At 34.8% G+C, this 22,210-nt stretch overlaps 1 protein-coding gene across 1 annotated transcript in view; it reads right to left on the bottom strand.

The window, feature by feature from the left end:
* The window catches only part of LOC117115308 (WD repeat-containing protein 92-like), a 110,093-nt gene that overhangs the window by 13,684 nt on the left and 74,199 nt on the right, over nucleotides 1-22,210 (bottom strand). The window contains exons 6-7 of the mRNA XM_033259050.1: nucleotides 19,264-19,398; nucleotides 123-220 (exon numbers count right to left, since the gene is read on the bottom strand). Coding sequence (XP_033114941.1) covers nucleotides 123-220; nucleotides 19,264-19,398 — 233 coding nt within the window. The remainder of the gene's footprint in view (nucleotides 1-122; nucleotides 221-19,263; nucleotides 19,399-22,210) is intronic.

Here is a 22,210-nt window from a genome sequence, read left to right as displayed (position 1 = left end):
TCATCCACACCCCTTCCGCGAGAATGGGATGAAAAGAAAGGAACTACAGCCTGTGGCCTAAAAGAATGGCTTTGCAAGTTGATTTGCAATTGTATTTGCAAAGACTATTTTCATGCACTTACTATTTCCATAAATAAAATGATCCAGAACCACCTGAGGTCATGAAGATGTCCCTGTTCTGTGGCAGATGTCGCACCACCCAAATGGTAGATTTATGAGCCTGTAAGTGTAAAGTACCATAAGTTAATTTAAATAAGTACAAACGTAATACTATCTACTATACATATAAATCTTACTGGCCTATTGTAATTGGACAGACTAGCCACATAAGAAGTCAATTAGCATTCACTTGTATGTGTATAGCCTGTGTTGCAGGTTGTATCACCCACTAATGTAACAATCAACCACTAATGTAACATTAACCATTATTGTAACAAAAATCAACCACTGTTGTAACAATTCCATTAACCACTATTATAATAATCATTTAACCACTGTTGTAATAAAATTCATTAACCACTATCGTAACAGCAATTTAACCACTAATGTAACAACGTACAATATATAGAAGTCTCCAAGCCGAAAGCTTATTGACATTGTCCTATTAAAATTTCACATTTATGATTGTTGTAGCATTTTAAAAAAATTATAATTTTCGATATAGATCAGATTTATTAAAATGGTTTGAGACATTGTAAATATAAGATATTTAAAGGTCAGTGTTCATGAAAAACAGTAAACAGCTTATATATATGTATATATATGTATATATATATATATATATATATATATATATATATATATATACCAGCACAAGCCAATACAAAGGAAAGATGTGATATAACTAGATAGTGAAGTATGAAGGGGCGAAAAAGTATTATTTAATGAAATAAGGCTGCAAAAATTAACCGACTGATTGACAGACTAACAATGGAATGATCGTCCAATCTCTGAGAAACTGTCTGCTTAATACAGTACTAAACCAAGACGACTAACAGAAATAGGAAAAATAGCATGTTAAACGTAATAGGGACCGTTCGACTGACCAACAGACATAGAGAAGTTTGGAGATACTTTAACAAAAACTATATTCTGATGACATATCAATTTAGACTTTCAGACTTGATTTAACCAAACCCAGGCAGCATGGTGATGCATTAAGGCCTGTTTATATTTTGAAAATAACTGTCAACAATAAAAAAAAAAAAAGCAATTATTCACATTAATAAAAAAATTATCGTGTATACGATAAAAAATATTTTCATAAATTAAGTGAAATTCCTAATAATAATAAATAATAATAATAACAACAATGAAAAAACGATAAAATACAAAAATATTTTTTTTCGTTAATCGTTATCGTTTTAGTATAACTAGGCATTTATTTACTCAAACATTTTTAGTACTACTTAGGATTAACCTCCATTCAAATTATTAGTGCCCCTTTTTATACCCCAGCGTTGCCTTTAAGTAACCTAATTAGGACCATCCAGGCATCCCTGTGCAATTTGGGCTTGTTCAGACCATTTTTAAAATCTGACCTTAACATTTATATCAAAAGTCACAACATTTTCAAAAAGCCAATCATTTTTAAAAAGATTTTCCTTTCATGACCTTTGACCTTCTACTTCAGAAAAAACATTTACTAATATTTACAATGCCACAGTGACTATCCCTGTCCAATTTGGGCTTGTTCAGACCTTTTTTAAAATCTGACCTTAAAATTTTTTATATAGAGGTTTTAACATTTTAAAAATGCCACAACCATCATAAAATGTGAATTTTTTTTTTAAATATGACAATGTACATAAGGTTTCGGCTCGGAGACTACTATATATTGTACATTGTTACATTAGTGGTTAAATTGTTGTTACAATAGTTGGTTAATGATTTTTGTTACAATAGTGGTTAAATCGTTGTTTAAATAGTGGTTAATGAATTATTACAACAGTGGTGGATTTTTCTTACAATAGTGGTTAATGTTACATTAGTGGTTGATTGTTACAATAGTGGGTGATACAGGGGTCCCAAGCAGGGGTGGCGCTAGCGGGGGAGTCTGGGGGAAAAGGACCTCCCGTCAGAGACCTCTGAACTCCCCACTTGGACCCCCGTCAGGGAATTTCAAGCAAGTTCGTCGGGGGAAATAATCAAATCTCGATTGCCGAAAGTACAATTTAAGCATTCTTTATTGTTGTCAAATTTTGGTGATAAAAAACTGTTTAGTGCAAGGAGTGCTACCTTAGGTGCGAAGTGTTGCATACTATTGCGATCGATGGGTTGTAGTGGTGGAGCCAGCTGTTCCAGGCCGGGGACTGGTACTCCCGAAAAGGGATGAGTACCCCCAACAGGGGGAATCTTAATTTGCATGGTTTTCTTTCAAATTATTCTATTGAATAAAGAATCCCATAATAAACATACAATTTTATTATTTTTTAATAAAAAAAATTCGACAAATTTAATTTTTCCGCGACGGAGGGGAGTGGGGCATTAGGCTTCCCTGACGAGGGGCTGGTACGCACAACGACGGGGTTTAGTACTCAAAACAGAGGAGCTAATTGGCGAGTATTTTGGTACTTGACAGACTTGATTTGCATAGTTTCCTATCAAATTATCCTTTCTAAATATAAATAAAAACCAAATATTATTATTAAAAATTTTGCCTGACAAATTTTAATTTTCCCCGACAGGGGTTAGGTTCCCCTGACAGAGGGGTAGCTCAATGAGCCTTCCCCTTGCTGGCGGCACCACATATCAATTGTGACATTGCGAAAGCAAAAAACACATATACATCATGTGTTTTTGTGCAAGACTGCGGGGTTAGTTGCGCGCATTCGATCCAGCATGGCAAATGCAAGTAGATATAGTACGAAGTGCTTAGAATGTGGAGCGGTGTTTCAAAATGATTACATAAAACGCTACACTGACTTGAAACACAAAGAATTGGCAGGTAGCAGATTAGTGAAAACAACATGTTTTGTCGAAGAAAAAGAAAGAAGTAAGCAGCTAAGCTTGTTTCTTTTTGCTAAGCCATCGTTACACCATCATCGCATGGCAGTCAGGAGGGAGAGGAGATGGACCATCATCATCAGCTTCTAAAAGGTTACGAATTGAATCGCATTTGTCAACAGAAGGTAAACTCAACCAGTATTCATAATTAAATTAATATACTGTACTAAAATTGAATTACTGTAATCTTCAACGTTCAAAAAATGCTAATGCAATCATAAAAAAATCTTATCTGTCAGTTATTGAAAAAATTAATTATAGCAACTTTTCAAGTACAACTTGCATACAACAAAACTAATTGATTGATTGATGATATCATTAGTGAAGATGATAAAGAAGATGATAATATGGGCTCAATTAGCAGAATTGAAGAGTTTGACCTAACAGTAGCTCACTCTGATGCTGAATCATTTTATGACAAATGACAATGACAATGACAAAAATATTTATTTCCTTTGAGCATAAAAATTTACGAAAAATATAAATGTACAACGTTTTAAAGATCAAAGAAAATGGGAAATTCCTGAAGCATAGCTTGTAAATGGAAATCCCAAATTACATAATTAAATATTTCTTTTACATATAAGGTTCAAAAATAATTCAAAGGCCTATTTTACTTAAATAAAAGAAGTTTAAAATTTATTAGAACAATTCTAATTCTTTTCTATAAATTATATTTTGTATTCATTAATAACAACATCTTAATTACTTTTAGTTTCTTTATATTTATAGATGATTAAGCAATAAATTAAGTACAGTGTCTACAATCTAAAATAATATAAGAGAAAATTTGTAAATAATAAGTTAATCTGAATTCCTATAACTATAATGTCTTCTTTCCAATAACAGCTAAGTTTTAATAATAAAATAAACTGTTAAATCGTTATACATATATATACCTATATAGATATACCTATATACTCATACATATATATAAACATTTACATACCATACACACATATACATACATACATACACCCATATGCACACACATGTATACGTATGTATACATACATACATACATAGGGCCTACATACATACACCCACACACACATACGTAAGTTTATTGTTGTTAAATTGAAAATGACATTTTTTGGGCAATACGGTATATAAAAATACACAGAATAACATTATAAATTATAGCAAAACACAGATTTCCGCTATAAATCTAAATTATATTTACCTAATAGATTCTTTTTGTATATTTTTTTAAATAAAATAGTATTCCTACAATCTTTTATACTGCTAGGTAGACTATTCCATAGACTACCCCCTTTATTTGTCAAGCACATTGATTTTAGTGTAGTTCTCCTATAATTAATACAAAAATTGAAAAATCATATAATTACTCTTCTTAATATTTAAAGAAAGTTTATTTACTGCAAACCATGTGGACAATTTATTTAACTCCATACTTACTAAATCACATAGTTGTTTTAAGTTTTTACCGGAGCATGTTAGATTAGTGTCATCTGAAAATAAGATATAACTAAAAAAAGGAGATACTCGATAAATATCATTTATGTAAAATCAAAATAAAGAAGGTCCCAGGATCGAGCCCAGTGGTACACCACAATTAATTTCAATAGGTTCAGATGTTACGTTTTGAATAGTTACCGTTTGTGTTCTATGACACAAATAACTTTTTAGCCATTTTGCAGCAACACCTCAAACTCCATAAAATTCCAACTTTTTTAGGAGTATTCCATGATCGATGGTGTCAAACGCCTTTTTTAAGTCGATAAACACCCCGATAGAATAGTTAGCTTTATCAATTTCAGATGATATATCTTCATTTAGTTTGAGAAGCGCATTAGCTGTTGACATATTTGGCCTAAAGCCAAATTGTCCATTATATAGTAATTCATTTTTATTTATAAAATTCATGTCTTTTGTTAAATAATTTTTCTAGTATTTTAGAAAATTGCGGGAGTAAAGAAATCGGCCGATAATTATTAAAATCGTGTTTATCACCAGATTTATATATAGGAATTACTTTACAAATTTTGAGCTTATCTGGAAATATACCAGTTTCTAACGATAAATTACAAATATGTGTTACAGGATTAACTATTTCATTAATGACCGCTTTTACCATATACATATCAATGCTATCGTGCCCGTACAAATGCTTATTGCTAAAATAACTAACTTCAGTAAGGACCTCCTCTACTGTAACAACATCTAGAAATAAAGAGTTAGGTATACTTTCCATCATAAAAGATCTAAAGTTTACATTGTAATTTAGCGGTAGCCTTGATGTTTTTCTCTTTTTCTTGCAAAATATCACTATAATACTTTTTTTCAGCATTTCTAAGAATTGTAGTAAGCTTATTTTTATATAATTTATATTTATTTGCTGAATGTTGTGTTTGGTATTTAAGAAACAATTTATATAATCTGTTTTTTTTCTTGCATGCATTATTTAATCCAGGGGTAAACCATGGCTTTTTTCCTCTTTCTTTGAAATAACCAATGTTTATTTTTTTTAAAGGAATGTTTTTGTTATATAAATCAGTGAAAACATGTATAAATTGATTATATGCCAATTCGGGATCATTTATATTCATGAAACAGCTCCAATCTATGTTTCTTAAGTCAGACCTAAAATTATTAATACCAATTTCATTTACGTCTCTTTTAAAAATATAATCAGTTTCTACCTCATATTCCATCTTATATCTAACAAAAGCAAAAACAGGTAAGTGGTCTGTTATGTCATTTACCACTTTTCACAGTAGCTTCAAGTTCTGAAGTGAATATGTTGTCAATATAAGAGATGCACTTGTCTCAGTTACCCTTGTTGGTTTTGTTATCAATGGAAAAGTGCCATCACTAAATAACAAATTTAAGAAGTAGTTTGTATTCTAATTTTTTTCATAATTTAAAAGATCAATATTGAAATCACCACATACAAACATTTTCTTGCCTCTTTTTTCCTGTAGAACATTAGAAATTTGTTCATTAAATAACACCAAGTCAGTTCCAGGAGCCCGATAGATACAGCTTATTACTATGTTTTTTATCCTGTCACCGACAATTTCAACTGAGACGCATTCACAACAGTTTGGTCGTTGAAATGATAACTTCGGTAACGGTTTATGTTTAATGGTACTTTTAACAAAAATTGCAACACCACCCCCGGACTTTCCTTTCCTTGAGATGTAATATGATTGGTATCCATCCATATGGTAACTATCATCTCCTTTAGCCCATGTTTCGGATAAAGCTATAATATCAAATGATACGTTTAATGTATGTAGATAATGAACAACTTTTTCAAAATTAGCAGACATACTTCTACAATTGAAATGTATTAAAGACAACTCTTTATTTTTATGATAATCAGTAATTGACTTAAATTGTTGGTCTGTATAATATTGACAATCACATCTTATTTTATTATAAAAATGTGTATCCGGATCAATATCCACATCATAATCATTATTATTAATTTAGGGGTGTGAAAATGATTGGAAATTTAAATCAGAAAAATTTTTCATAAATATTATGCTGTTTAGAGTCATTATCCAGTGACAATAAACAATAAAATTCTTCTTGATCTAGATTCCCAAAGGGTAAGGTACTTTCCATACAAATATGACAGAACCATGTATAATTTTTTTCTATGATTAAATTAATTTCATTTTTTAACTAGTGCATCCATGATGCAACCATTGGTCACAAATATTGCATTTTATAGAGTTTCTTCCAACATTTTTTCTACATATACTACAAGAATTCTTCATAGAGTATTATATAAATTTTAAAGCAAACCATATTTCTGAAAGTCCTCTAAGCAGTTAATAGCATACGTCCGTCCATCAGCACCAAGACACTTCACGAATACTTTACAGTTTCTTGTCCAGGTAGCTAATATCTTTTTTCTTTTATGCAGGTCTCTTGCCCTTTTGAAGATCAAAGCGTTTTTCTTAGTTAAGTGTTCGTTAATAAATACGTTACCACCTTTTAGGTTCTTTTTATTTTTCATTACCTTGCCTTTCTTGCTTCTCGAAGAAAACCTCACTAATATGTCTTTTTGAACAGCAGATTTGTTTCTAGATAGAAAGTGTACTGCGTCGAGGTCGTCAGCTTCAATTACAACATTCATTTCCTTACGAAAAAAGTTTAGAACCTGTGACTTTAGCGAATCTACTTCTTGTGCTTCAGGCTCATCACAGTTCGCAGCAGCCTCAGCGTAGCTACTTTTCCTAGTAGATAGACCTGAAATAACCATATTTTCTGTCCTACTGTATTGCTCTAAATCATCAACTTTATTTTCCAGAATTTTAATTTTTTCGTCTTTCTTTTTGACATCTTCTTCAAGTGTTAACACCTTCTTCAAAAGTTTTTCTATATTTTTTTTATTGCTGTCATTGTTATTTTTAATATCTCGTAGTTGCTCACTGATGAAATTTAAAGATTCTTTTAATTCGTCGAATTCTGACTTCTTCACCATGTTGCTAATCTGTTTTGTCACGTCAAGGTATGTTGTATCCACCTGGCTTTAAAGTGGAAAGAATGCAACGTATGTACTGTAATGTAAACAATACAGTACCGCAAGTAAGATGACGAAATACTTCATTACTTACTATTTCCAGAATTAAATACCAGTGGTACAACAAGAAGACTGTAATAAATTAATTAATCTCTTTGCAGTAGGTACACAAAGTAGACTGCAGAGTTAGATGTGATCCAGATAGGCCTGAGATGTTCCCCTTTCATAGTTTGGCTGGCGCGCTGGAAACCGTGAGACAAGATCGTATTACACAAAAGGTGCCCAGCTTAGGGAGCTCGCACAAACACGTCTTACCGTTACGAAGTCACTGAACCAAAAAAGTATGAATTAGAACCCGACAAAAGTGTGCTAGATGAATTAGAAGGCGATGATGTCAATATCTTGGGAGCACAAGCAGGTATAAAATGTATCAATATTAGGTCAAATTTCTTTGGTTTTTAGCATTTTTACTGGATACTGGATGCTAACACAATAATTAGCTCAGTCAATCTACGTTAATGTTTTGTCAGAGTACGAAATTGCAAAATTTCGCAACCCTCCTCCAGGCCCAGATGATTTACCATTAAGATCAGATGATCAAGATGTGCCAGTACAGCCAAGAAACATTAATTTCCCAAAACATACAATCATGAGAAATTCTAGGGTATTTAACGCTAAGTTTTATGATAGGTTTTCGTAGCTGGAGTATTCTAGAAAAAAATATGTCTGGAGATTTTTGTATGATCGGAAGTGCAAGAAAAGAAGGAGGGAAGGAGGAGAAGGATGGGAAAGAGAATGTTTATCCAGTACCCGACCGAGTTACATTTTCTCGCAATTCACATTGGCGGATCTGGGGGAGGGGGGTCATGGGTACTGACCCCTCCCTTGGGCAACAAAAAAAAAGGGAAAAGAAAAAGAATTCTAGACCTACCTTTTCAGGACCAGTGAGCTGATTTTTGTTGTTGTTACAATAAGAAAATTAGAATTTTGAACAACATAAAAGTCATTAAAACACACTTCAAATGTCGGGAAAGCTCATTTCCCGCCATCTAGGAATAAAAATTTTGCCCCTGGACCACCCTTTCTTTTTGGAATTTATCTATTCATGGCAAAAGGAATATGCATGCAACTACTCATTTGTTTATGTATGTATACACACATAAAAAATAAAAAATGAGAAAAATTTACCTGACTGTTTTCAAGAGAGGAAAACCTTGAATTTTGAAGAACTTCAAAAGTCATTAAAATACATTTCAGAAGTCAGGAAAGCTCATTTCCCGCCATCTAGAAATCGAAATTTTCCCGGGGGAACACGGACTCCCTTTTTCTTTGGAGTTCATTGATTAATTGAATCATTTTCAAGAGGGGAAAACCTTGAATTTTGAAGAACTTAAAAGTAATTAAAAGACACTTCAGAAGTCGGGAAAACTCATTTCCCGCCTTCTCGGAATCAAAACTTTCCCGGGGAAGATCCGGACCCCCCTTTCTTTTTTGGATTCATCGATTCATGGAAAATTAGTATGCAACTACTCATTTTTTACAAAATTTTTATGTATGTATACACACATAAGGCCTATTTACTGTAATAACAATGGTAAAAAATTACCTGACCGTTTTCAAGAGGGAAAAACCTTAAATTTTTAAGAACTTAAAAGTAATTAAGACACCTCAGAAGTCGGGAAAAAGCTCATTTTCCGCCATCTAGGAATCAAAATTTTCCCCGACCCCCCTTTTCTTTGGAGCTTGTCAATTCATTGAAAAAAGAATAAATATACAACTACGCATTTTTTTTTTAAGGTATGGAGAAGATGAATTAAAGGGTGAACTACTAAAATATGGTGCAGATGTTCTGTTGCCTATTATAGCAAACATTTTCAATAATATTTTCATAATGCATGAACCAATTGATATAAATAAAGGTATCCTTGTCGCACTACAAAAACCTGGTAAGGAAAAGGGTCCGATGAAAAATCTCAGACCAGTCATATTACTCAACACCATCAGAAAATGCATGTCACTGATTGTGCTAGAAAGAATCCGCCACAAAATTGAAAGCTACCTACCAACAAGTCAAAGTGGATTCCGACCTGGACGCAGCACAAGCGACGTAGTTCTGACTTATAAATGGATGATTGCCAAAGCATCAAGATACAATCTTGAATTCCACATCACTGGGATTGATATGACGAGTGCATTCGATACCATTACCAGGGACACACTGAACGGGATTATTAATGAAGACGAACTTCGGATAAGATTTTTGCTAAGCCAAACAGGGCTCAACTTAAACTTACGAAGGACAACGTATATTTTTATACGAATACTGGAGTACCACAAGGGGACAGTCTTAGCCCAGTGCTCTTCACGGTGTACCTTGAACACGCGTTAAGGGGAATTAGGGGGAGAAGTAATGATCGTATTCCAAATGAGATCTCGTATGCGGATGATGTCGATTTCATCAGCCTAAACGAGAAGGCTAATGTAGACCTTATTGGAGCTCACCTAATTTCGTTTAATCTCAAAGTAAACAAAGATAAAACAGAATACACAGTAATTAAAAGAGAAGAACTGGAGACTAACAAAAAAGTTAGGGTCCCTTCTTGGAGACAAAGAAGATATCACCAGAAGGAAACAACTTGCTGTGAACGCAATGAACAAAAAGACAACACTCTGGAACAGAAAAGAAAAAATTAGATTAAAAACAAGACTGAGGTTGTACAACTCCTAGTGAAACCGGTGCTTTTATACAATATTAGTAATACATGGGCCTTAACGAAAGATGATGAACTAAAGCTAAACACTTTCCATCGTAAGCAACTCCGAAAGATTATTGGACTGAAATATCCCCATAGAATATCAAATAAACACCTTTATGATAGATGTACGGCGAGACCCTTGTCACTAGAAATTTTAGAATCGAGATGGCGATTATTTGGCCACATCCTGAGACAAAACACGAACAATCCTACAAACCTGGCAATCAACTTCTACTTCACCGAGACCAATAACAGAAAATTCAGGGGACGTCCAAGGACTACAATAATCACAACTCTCCATAACGACCTTAGTAAGATCCAGTCTACCAATACTCAAAATCCTGCTCAACTAAAAATTAAAAATGATATGGAGAAATTAAAATTACTGGCACAAAACAGACACATTTGGAAAGGGCTCATCGAGGAACTAAGTAAAGCGGCCGAAGCGGAACTGTCATCGGACTTTTCGGCGATATGGCAATGATGATGACGATACACACTACTACTGTTTACTGTAAAGAGAAAGTTTACCTTACCGTTTTGAAGAGGGTTGAAACCTTGAATTTTGAAGAACAAAGTCATTAGACACCTAGTTCAAAAGTCGAGAAAGGTCATCTCCCGCCGTCTAGAAATCAAAATTTTCCCGGGGGAGGAATGTTGACCCCACCACCTAGGTTTGATTCCAGATCTGCATGATTTATATTCCCATTAATCTTATAAGTGGGGGCCCCACCTTCCACTTTGAAAAATGTTCCGTTGGCCCTGTATGAGAGATAAGGTAATTAAGGATTATTGCACAGGAACTACATGAAGCAAAGTACTTCACAATACTGTCTGATGAGTCAAAATATGTTGCAAAGAAGGAAGGTTGTGGCAGTTAGGTATTGTTATGAAAATACCATCTACGAAGAATGTATTGGTAATATATTGTTTGCATATCAATTCAGTAATAGAACCATAGACTTATAATATGGTTGTTCTGTATAAAGTTCAATTAAACATATATTGCATTCAACCTTTGCGTCGTAAAATTTGGTCACGCATTTAGGTTAGGCAATATAGGCCTATGCTGCCTGTACCAGTGTTTCTCTGTACTACATTGTCTGTCTTACTGTGGTTCTTTCCATTGCACTTAGTTATCTTAGTTGAGTTGTCGAATTTCTTTTTTAGGCATTGAAGAAGCATTTTCTCTTGATGCTGATGGCCTTGCTGAGAATATTCCCAATAAGCTCAAATCTATAGACACAGACAATTGTGTGCACAAGGATATGATGGTGCTTCTGTTGTTTCGGGTCATCTTGCAGGAGTACAGGCCAAAATTAGAGAGAAGCGACCAGAAGCCAAACATGCCTACTACGTTTCCCTGCTTCTGTTATCCTAGTAATTGTAGATGTGGCCTCGTCAGTCAACAAATATCAACAGTGGTTGCACTCTTTAAGGGTTTGCACTGCTTCTTTTCCACAAGCGTTGTGCACAAGAAATGGGAAAGTGCACAAATAGATAGAGATAGGTAAAGCAGTTTGATGTCGTTTGGAGTAGACTTGAAACAATACTTGAAGTACTTAATTACATACAGTAATTTTGAATGACACTAATGATAAAAGGATTACTGAAGCCAGAGGGTACAGGAATCAAATAGATGGAGAATTTGTGCGGTATCTTTTATTGATGCGAGAGCTGTTGAACAAGTCGAAGGCAGTCTCTAATCTACTTCAATCACAAAGCAATGATCTAACAGATGGTATTATACTTATCAACGACTTTACGTAAAGATGTTGCTGAATTCAGAAAAGAAAATGTGTACACAGAGGCTAAGGAGGTTACAACTACATTAAATGTGTCGGATGTTGCCATCAAGAAGATGCCGAACTCTACCTGCTCATCTTGGTGAATATATTGTTGATGCTTCAGTTATGGAAGAGGAGGTAGACGATAGTCATAAGGAATTCAAGAGATGTGCATTTGAAATGGTAGATCGAGTCTTAGGCGAACTGGAGAGATGGTTTGGAGGAAAAAATGTGGATTTATTGAATGGTGTAGCTGCATTGAACCCTTCTTCAGCGCAGTTCCTAGATGAAGAAAGTATCATGATGTTTGCTGATTGCTACACTTTGATAGAGAAGTCCCTATCGTAGAGTTCAAAAACTCTAAAATGCCTTTAAAACGACTCGGTGACAATCAAATGCCCAAGTCTTTGCTTACATTCCATGCCTACTTACGAAAGATGAAGGATGTATTTTATGAGCTAAACAATCTGGCAACAATAGCCGCAACTTTGCCAATAAGCACGGCTAAGTGCGAGAGAAACTTCAGCTCAATGAAGCTCATCAAATCTAATTTGCGATCCACAATGGCAGAAGAACGTCTGAACAGCCTAATGATTTTAGGTATTCACAGAGAACGTGGGAACAGGTTAAATATGGATGAGGTTGTGGACTCCTTCAAATTCCGATTCCCTAAATGCAGGATAGCATTATAAACCTAGGGTCTATATCAGGGGTTGGCATAACAATCAGTAGACTTGCCACAGGTCTCTAATTAAAGGTGTTCCTAGTATTAGCTAATTTTGGAGAGCGCCACCAGCGACGGTACTGTATATATCGAGAAATTAGAGACTTGTAAAAGAGTGAGTCAAATCGATTGCAGAGCGTTTTTTTTTCAGTTTTCAATCAGTTGATGGAATTTATATTTTCCCAGATATTCACAAAAAGTCGCAGCCCTATTTCTATCTGGAGGAGGTACACTAATTTTAACCATAGCCTATTGGCTAACCTATTTATTTGCTATTAATAATTCAAATTTTCACTATGAGACAGAATGAAATTTGTTGACACTTTACGGGGATCTCTATGACATTAAATGATTTATCAAGACTATAATATATAACTTTTTTTATTCATAAAATAATAAGGTCTATGTTAAATGTGCCATGGTTATGGAAAGTGGTCATGCCTATATGAAAATTTGGCTAGGACATAGTTGGACAAACTATTCATAATTAAAAAAATATATATATATAATTTGTAAATTATAAAATGCCTATTGTTTTTATTTTACAGGTTTATCTCATAGTTTTATTATATACAGTACTGATGTTACAGAAATTATTGATAATGTGACTAAAATTGATATTGTTGTTTAGATCTATTTATTTAATTGTTTTGCAGGAATGGATATTCTATGATTAGTCCAGCCGGATAATCCCCACTGACTTCCGTCAATTAACAGAGGATATTACCACAGCCCTTTTACTTGATTCGATGTTGAGTTATAAACTTGAGACACTTAGCATCTGATGGAGAAGCACAAACTCCTGTAAACGAAACCCAGTGCATTTCGATATTAATTGTACCGAAAAATACTTATGATAATGAACAGTTAAATACAGTATAATCCTTCTTGTATTCTTTTGCATTGACCCTTAAATTGACTAGTAATTAATATTGTAAATTATTTGTTAATTAGTGAAAACTATTTTTTTTCCTGAAGCAGTTAATAATATATATGGTAAAACACTGAAAGATCAACAGATAAAGTTTGAAATCTGAAATCACTGTGGTTTAGATCATTTTTTGAGTTTTGTACCATGACAGTTACAGTACAAATGTATTTTAATCCAAATACATGCAGCTAAATCGTTTTTTCATTACCTGCAATGTAGCCTATTTATATTTTTACAAATTAAACAGAATGATTAATTTAATGAAAAAATAAATCTGATAGCTATGGAAATCAGAACAGTCCACTGTAACTCAGAAATAATACAAGAAAAAAAATTGATACGTATCAAAGGTTGAAATGTGTTGTGATTAATTTACGATTAAAATATAAATGTATTGTAAAACAAATGGATGTCATGAAATTAAATAAATTAGGCCTCCTTGTTGGCCAACATACTGTACAATGTAACAATAAATTAAACCTTTCTCATTAAACAATAATTTATTACTTAGCTTCTCATCAATTAACAAAAACAAAAAATTGATATATTATTCATTGTTTAAATCTCGAAAATACAGCTTATGCAAAGGATGCAATTAATTGTCCATAGATACGATGATATTCACCCATTCGTACATAGCAAATTGAGGTTCCTAAATCTTAACCAGTTTGAAAAAATAAATATTTATATTATTATTAATGTTATATTAACTACAACAATTACATTACTGAATGTTAAATCTAATATGTAGGCCTATTTCCAATCGATGTCTGCTAACCCGACGTGAATAGGGCCTATTGTACTCTCCCTAGGCTGGCCTAAACCTGAGTGTGCTGAAACCGGCGAGAAAGCATGAGTTTGGCTGCATCATATAGGCCTATCCATAATAATACTGTATTTATTAACCAGCGTGAAGTTGGTTACGAGAAAGCATGAGTTTGGCTGCATCATATAGGCCTATCCATAATAATACTGTATTTATTAACCAGCGTGAAGTTGGTTACTCTCTATGTGGCACACTTCCGTTGTGAAGGTGCATCTAAATACCTCCATACATGGTTGGACGAATTGTGATTAGGGGCCTAGCACTCGTCGCAGTGCAGAAGCTGAGCTGACCTGAATCCTCCTTAAAATTAGCTGGGCCGAGGTGAAGCATAATTAGCATGTTTAATTTATGCCGCGGTGATTAGCCAATCGGAAATCAAAGTTGTTAAATACGTCACCCAACACGAAATCATGGTGGCTGCAATCGAAATCCTCACTGTTTGCCCAGTCCCTAATCCAAGAAAAAGTATACTATGAAATGCCAAGCAAATAGGTAATATGGAACGCCATTGGTGCCAAAATCAATTTAAAGACAAAGATTAGGGACTGGAGCCCAGTCTAAACATTCGGTCGCAGGGCAAAAGTGAATGTTTAATGTTAGTAATTGAAATATTACAGTATTAGGTTTATATTTTAGAAAACTACTTGTACACCTTGTATATTTGGCCTACACCAATATTAAGATTGTAAAATCAAAGTTATCCACAGTTTTATTTTTCAAAAAAAAGTTGACTTAAATTCATTAATTTCTACCTCGTTAATATTGTTTATGTGCCTGAAAGTTCTGTGCGTTGCCCTTGGACCTACTAAGATGATTTGGTCCCAACGTTCGGGTGTGGACCCCCTTGTCAGGGAGCTTGGACCCCTTCGTGGGGAAATTCCTGGCGCCAATTCCTAGCCCCAAGTCTTGCGGGAGTCTCCCGGAAATCGGGACATCCTCCTGCACTCCCGCAAGCAAGAAAGAATCTCCCAGAAATTAACCCATTATCACATATCCCTGCAAAATCATAATATTTGCATATTTTCACTACTTTATTATCAATTGTAATTGAAGTCATTGCCAATGTGTATCACAATGTGCAGCAAAATAAAATTAAGTGTTATGAAGCTCATTAACAAGATCAGTGACGGATTCAAGAGGGAATCCCTATCCCCATTTTTGTCTAAATTTTTTTTAAATGGAAAGAAAAAGAAAATCACATTTAAATTTATGTCTGAGAACGCCATTTCCGGACATCCAAAGGTGCCATAATCATAATGTTGTTAAGCTGGTATAGATCCTACATAAGCCCCTCCCTGCTCTCCCCATTGCGAATTCTCAGATCCGTCACTGCAGATGTCCCAACGGGAGCTAAGTGGACGTAGTCGGTAGTTGCTCAAAATATATCAGAAGTGGTCCAGGGGACAAAACCCCTAGAAGTTTGACAATTTATCAAATTACGTAGAAAATACAGTACATATAATTTATTTCTCCCCGATGAATTTTCAATTCAAGGATTTTATTCAACAACAAAAATTTACATTGTAGACAAAGGCTAAATTGAGTAAAATACCACAAAGAAATAATGCACACCACAAAGAAATAATGCACAACAAAAAGCGAGAAAAAAGACACCAAAAAATAGCCAATCAAGTATAAAGCAAGACACCTAAAACTATTGAATTACAAAAACATTGTGGCTTTTCTCCCGACAGGAAAAGTGGAGGGGGGAGGGTGAAGCTCTCCCCGATGGGGCAATTTTCCTTATATATCATTTGGTAGGTATACCAACCATGATTAGTAACTGATTTCTCCAGTTAAGTGTCAACATTTCATTTATTATTTCATATTTAAGTAAGGATAACAATTACTTCCAACTTTTCGGACACGAAGGTTTAGTAGGCTACACACAGGATTTGCATATGATTAATTAATGCAGGGAGTTGTTATAACAACTCCCTGGTTAATGATAGAAATGTGGTCACCCTGGTAAAGGTTAGAGCTAAAGGAACCGTCTAAAATCATTGTGACAATATTAAACAGGTTTAGTATCTACGACATTTTATGATCCTGTCTCTTATACACATCTAGATGTGTATAAGAGACAGGTGTTGTACTCCCAATCTGGATTTTAAGGCTCTAGTGTGAACCTAACCTTGGTGAATAGCATTTACTATGAATTGGGTGCGCAAGATTCTTAACTAGGATGTATCGCCGCAGATCGCCGTCACTACCTCGGCTACTGTATTTATCATTCCTATGCAGGCCTACATACCTTCCTGTCATGGTTAAAAAGTTATTTAGGCTAAACAACACAAAAAATATTACAATGGTAAATTAATTAAATAATATTTATCACATTATTTGTATTCAGTTAATGTTCCTCCACACATTGACAATATTTTATTGAGGAATATAATTTTGCTAATTTGACAAATGTCTACATTCTGTAATGCTGAGGACCTAGCTAGTTATACACATAAATTATTAAATAATGTGTTGAATTTGCATAGGCTAGGCCTAAAAAAATCCAGGGCTATGATAAATTAATTAAATAGCTAGGTCCTGACTACAAAAATCTTGTTCGAAATGTGTTCAATACAAGTTCTACAAACTGAACTGGACGAAAACTAAACACTGGACCCGGTTCGGAGGTGTGTGTGTATTGTGAGAGTAGCCTGCAACTTACGACATACGATCGTATGAGCCATCATCCCACCGCGCGCTGTCTGTGATGTTAGTTTTGACATGGCTAACTTGTTGCTGTACAACAAGGATTGAACTTTGTATTTTCCCACGGCTGTGTGTTTTCCCCAAGTGCGCTACTAAATTTAGAACTTCGACTTGTGTGGATTGGATTTTATTTATTCGGTGTAAACACCAATGATCAGGGGCGTACCGTGGGGGGGGGGGTCGATGGGTGCGGTCGACCCCCCCTTTTAAAGAAAGTGCCCTTTAAATATGGTTTTTTTTTTAAATCTAGCATAATTAAACTGCGCCTAACATAAAGGTTAGGTATATTGATATAAATTATCCTTCGCCTAAAAAATGTTTGGTGGCCCTTCCTTTTAATATTTTGATTTTTTGTCTTTTTTTTAAACAATCCATATAAAGTTATACATTTTAATCAACTTGATATCTCGAAGCCTGCGCGCCAGTAGAGTTGTGTTATGTGGTGTATTGTTTATGCATCATTGCACTCTGCCATTATTGTTATCTGTAGCTGCGTGTTTTCCGTGCAGCTAAATAATCTATTCGCGCGCAACGCAAAACCGAAGGCAATGTAATTATTTGATGAGAGCAAATTTTTCTCGTGAGGTAGTTGAATACTGTAGATTATTTTTTCGGAATATAAAAAAATGCCAAATAAAGAGAGAAGAAGAAAAATAAAAAAAAAGGAACTCAGAGAAGACGCAAAACGATGCAGGACGCATCGGAAAATTAATGATAACAATTTGATCTTTAAATAAAAAGCTATTTATTTTTTTATATAAATATTAGGTAAGTTAAATTACCTTTAGTTATTTAAGTTATTGAGAAAAACGATGAAGAAAAACTAAGTTAAAGAAATATATTAAAGTATAAAATTGAAAGGAAAACGTTAAGAAATAAACGCATTCAATACAGTATATACATTTATAACTTTATTTTTTTTTTAAATTAAAAGTGGGACGATCCCACGAAAAAGAAAAAAAAACATTTTTTTTTAAATTCTTTAATCTGAAATGCTCACAGGCCCGTATTCAGGAGTTCCGCAATCCAATAGGCTGGTGGTATATTGAGTGAATATAGTCTGGTGTTGCCCAAAAACTACATTTACAATTAGGCCTATTTTGTCAGACTTGGTATTGAACTTAATGCACTAGAACGTAAAAACGTAATTTTTTCCCTTTTGCGGCCCCTAGCCCCAGCCTAGTTGCTCGCTTCACTCACAAATAACGCACCTCGCAAATTCTGAAAGCTTCGCTAAATTGCTCCGAGTTCAACTTGCCCCCGGCGCTTTCGTTTCGACCCCCCTCAGATTTTTCACCGTACGCCCCTGAGGATAGCCCACGTAAGTCTAGAATAAGACTTATTTCCAGTGGGGTCCTTCTGGTGGTGATTGGACAGTACACCGGGTGATAATCCCCTACTCATTTCCGAAAAATGTACTGCGTTCTTTAATGTGCACATGGGCCATAAATGCACACGGGACCAACGGCTTAAATGTCTCATCCGAAAGACGGTGCGCTATTGTAACTTGTATTTCAGCCCTCTAGCTGAAACACAAGGAGAGGCAGCGATGGGAATTGAACCGGGGACCTAGAGACGCCACAGTTTAGCGCACAAACAGTGGCTACCACCAGATTAGCCGACTGAGCTAAGCTGCTCTCTCGAGTGGTTGAAATTACTTTAAAATCAGCATATCCAGACCGGAAAAGTCTGTCGATATAGCCGAAATTCGACTTCCAAAAATTTAAATTAAACAAACAATGTACACAGTAATACACAGGAAAAGAATTGGGACTTTTTCAAAAATTCAACTGACGCGAATTTTCGACTCAAAAAGAGTCGACTTTGGCAGACTCGACTGTACAATGACATATACCATTTTATGATCAGATCACATGATTTCTCTATACCAAATAATGTAGACCACTCAGATATACCACAGCCCACATGCCTGAACACATTATTAAATTTGAAATGGAATCACACATGATAGAGAATAACTGAGCTTGTACGCTAAAACAATACAAACTTAGTTGGTGCTTACCTCTTCTGCAAGGTGTGCAAATCCTTTACTTGGATGCTGTGTCCGCACGTCCCAGACATGAAATTTAGATTCTAATGTAGTAGCAACAAGCTTATTCATGTTAATGTCCTTTCGGTCAAATTCTAAACAGCATACCTTATGTTTACATTAAAGAAAAATAAAACTTTAAAAAATAATGTTATCAAAAAAATCTATATTTTGATTGATTTAATAATATCTTTTAATAAATTCATCTGATTTCATAAATATTTTTTGAATGATTCTTCTTTCATTTAACCAGTAGAAACATTCTACTAACCTGCAACGTTTCAGATGCACTTTGGTTATCCTTTCTCAAGCATTGATTCTAATGTTGGTCAACACCGCTATAGGCCTATACGCGGTGTAGTACGCCCTCAATCGGTAGGTTAGATCACATGAACTTTCTACCCTTTATGAAAACCTATTGATTCTCAGAACATCAGCTGCAGGGCACAGGTCTAAGACCAAGAAAACTAACCTACCGATTGAGGGCGTACTAAGGCCCGTAGGCAGGGGGGTGCAGAGGGTGCGGACGCACCACCCCCCAAATTCCAAAAGGTCCACTTTTTAAAACCTATGATTTCACAAAATCGTTCCTAATTCACAAAATGCTATAGCATGCATTGCATTATATATTTGCCAGCTCTATGCTTGAATTCTTGTAACTTCATAAGGAAATGTCAGATTTGAATGATTTTTTTACTATTTTATAGCTCTTATTTTACTCTTTAACACTGTATTAATAACTCTAGTGACTGACTAGTGACTGGTTTGGCTTGTCTTTGCCACAGGTGGTATTGACCATCTGTCTGTGCAAGTTTCTCCTCCCTTCACCCCACCCTCTATTTCTCCTGCTTTACTGTAGGTCCCTAGACAAATGAATGAAAATTTAAATAGGATATTATAAATTATGGATTTTAGAAATCCATTAAAAAAGGTCCTTAAAATGCTAATTTGACAAAGCTTCCAGAAGATTCGCCCCAACCTCGCGGGGATCCCTAGGCAGTTGCCCATCTTAAGGTCCACTTCGGTTGCAACACGCACCTCCCATCGAAAATCCTGCCTACGGGCCTGGTACTACACCGCGTATTTAGCGGTGTTGACCAACATTAGAATCAATGCTTGAGAAAGGATAGCCGAAGTACATCTGAAATGTTGCAGGTTATATTTAAAAAAATCATTCAAAAAATGATTTAATAATTATGCATATTATGACAGTTTAGGTAGAACCTATCTCATGCATTGCATCATCATGATGATGTAACCCTATAAAAAAACTTTCGATATTCCAACGTAAATTTGGCCGTTCTTTTCATTTATATGGGTTTTTACTTATGAAAATGTCTCAATTATGTATAAAATAACAGTTTGATTGGGAATATGCGCTAGCGAGCTGGTAACGACACAGCCAACTGATGAGAAAATTCTTTCTCGTCGCGAGCGGAAAATTGAAAAATAATAATAAGTAGATTGCATTTTTGAAGAATATCAAAAAGATATGCTTGCTGGTTTGGATAAGTAAGTCTTGGAAGTGATGATCTTAGAAGTGGCGTTAAATAGGTTCATTACCAAATAGGTTTGTTACCAACTTGTCTTATCTGTGTAGGGGGTAATACTAAAGTGCGAGGCAGCGAGGCATGCAAGGCAGCGAGGCATAATGACGATTCATGCGAGGCATCGATTTACCATTCACGAAAAGTGCGAGGCATGATTTAACGCGCTACCTGGCGTTCCCCAAAAGTGCGAGCCATATATTTTAACATATCTACGAGGCTACAACAAACATAACTATTAAAAATAATTAAATGATGAGAAATAGTAGAACAAAAATCCAAGCCTAGGCCTAGACCCTTGGCCTAGGTGGCCTACCTGTCTATAACAATAACCAATTTGATAACCAAATATGTAAGCTAGCGCCCTCTATTCATTAGCTGACGCGCGTACTTTATCCATGAGGCAAATAGTGTGATGTGACGCAGTTGAACTAGATCGGAGAAGACGGCGCGCTTTTTCTTGTTTTTTCTCCGCTGGTAACCCTGAAAAGATGTCTGTTCTTGAAAACCGTGTGTTGTGCTCTTGCAAGCTAAAAAAAGGGGACTTGCACTGAAAACAGACCCGCCGGGGAACCAAAACCGATGTTTTTATCAATGTTTGGCTTCCCATTTTTCGTTGCAAGAGGAAGAGGTTTTCGAGTTGATAAACAATTATCTTTTGTGCAATCAACATGTGGATTCAATTGAAAATGTATTATAAAGTCACCGAGATATTATGAATAAATGCCTTCATAATTGTCTTGAGATATCTTATTTGTAGTGTATGTCCTGCTGTGATCATGTCTATTTAAAAGAAACAAAATACATAACAGATTGTGTCCATTTTTTTTTTGGATATTTGTAAATAGATGAAATGAGTCTTCTTTCATTTACAGCATCTGAGGAGAGGCATAAAGGAGCCAAACAATTCCATCATGTTGGTCCAGAAGAATATAATCCTGGTGTAAGTGTTTTTAAGGGCAGGGAATTGAAGGTAATTTCTTAGTTATTAGCATTTTATAACTATCTATTGTCTTATGAATATGTTTGCATAGCTCTTAAAGGGAAGGTGTGACTTTAAAATTTGTTGTCAATATGTTGATATTATGATTGTCCTAAGATGTAGAAAGCTTCTTTAGCAAAACATTTATTTATTAGTTATTCAGATAGATTCTTGAAAATTTAATAATTTGTTCCAAAACCTTTATTGGTTTATATATTAATTAATTAACTTTTTCGTGAAATATGCTTTTTGCATCTCAGAAATTAAACCCACACCTGACCTCAAAAGGGGAGGTCCACTTTGAAAATGTCTGTTCTTTGTTTTATTTGAGTATAAAAGGACTTTCACACTATTACAATTTCTTCCCATTTTGGGGTGAATTACAGAAGTT

The sequence above is a fragment of the Anneissia japonica genome, unplaced genomic scaffold (assembly GCF_011630105.1).
Source record: "Anneissia japonica isolate Jap-2015-1 unplaced genomic scaffold, ASM1163010v1 scaffold287800_len1627635_cov199, whole genome shotgun sequence".
In the NCBI taxonomy this organism is placed as follows: domain Eukaryota; kingdom Metazoa; phylum Echinodermata; class Crinoidea; order Comatulida; family Comatulidae; genus Anneissia; species Anneissia japonica.
Note: the sequence above shows the minus strand (reverse complement) of the source record. Positions and strands in the feature narration are given on the sequence as shown.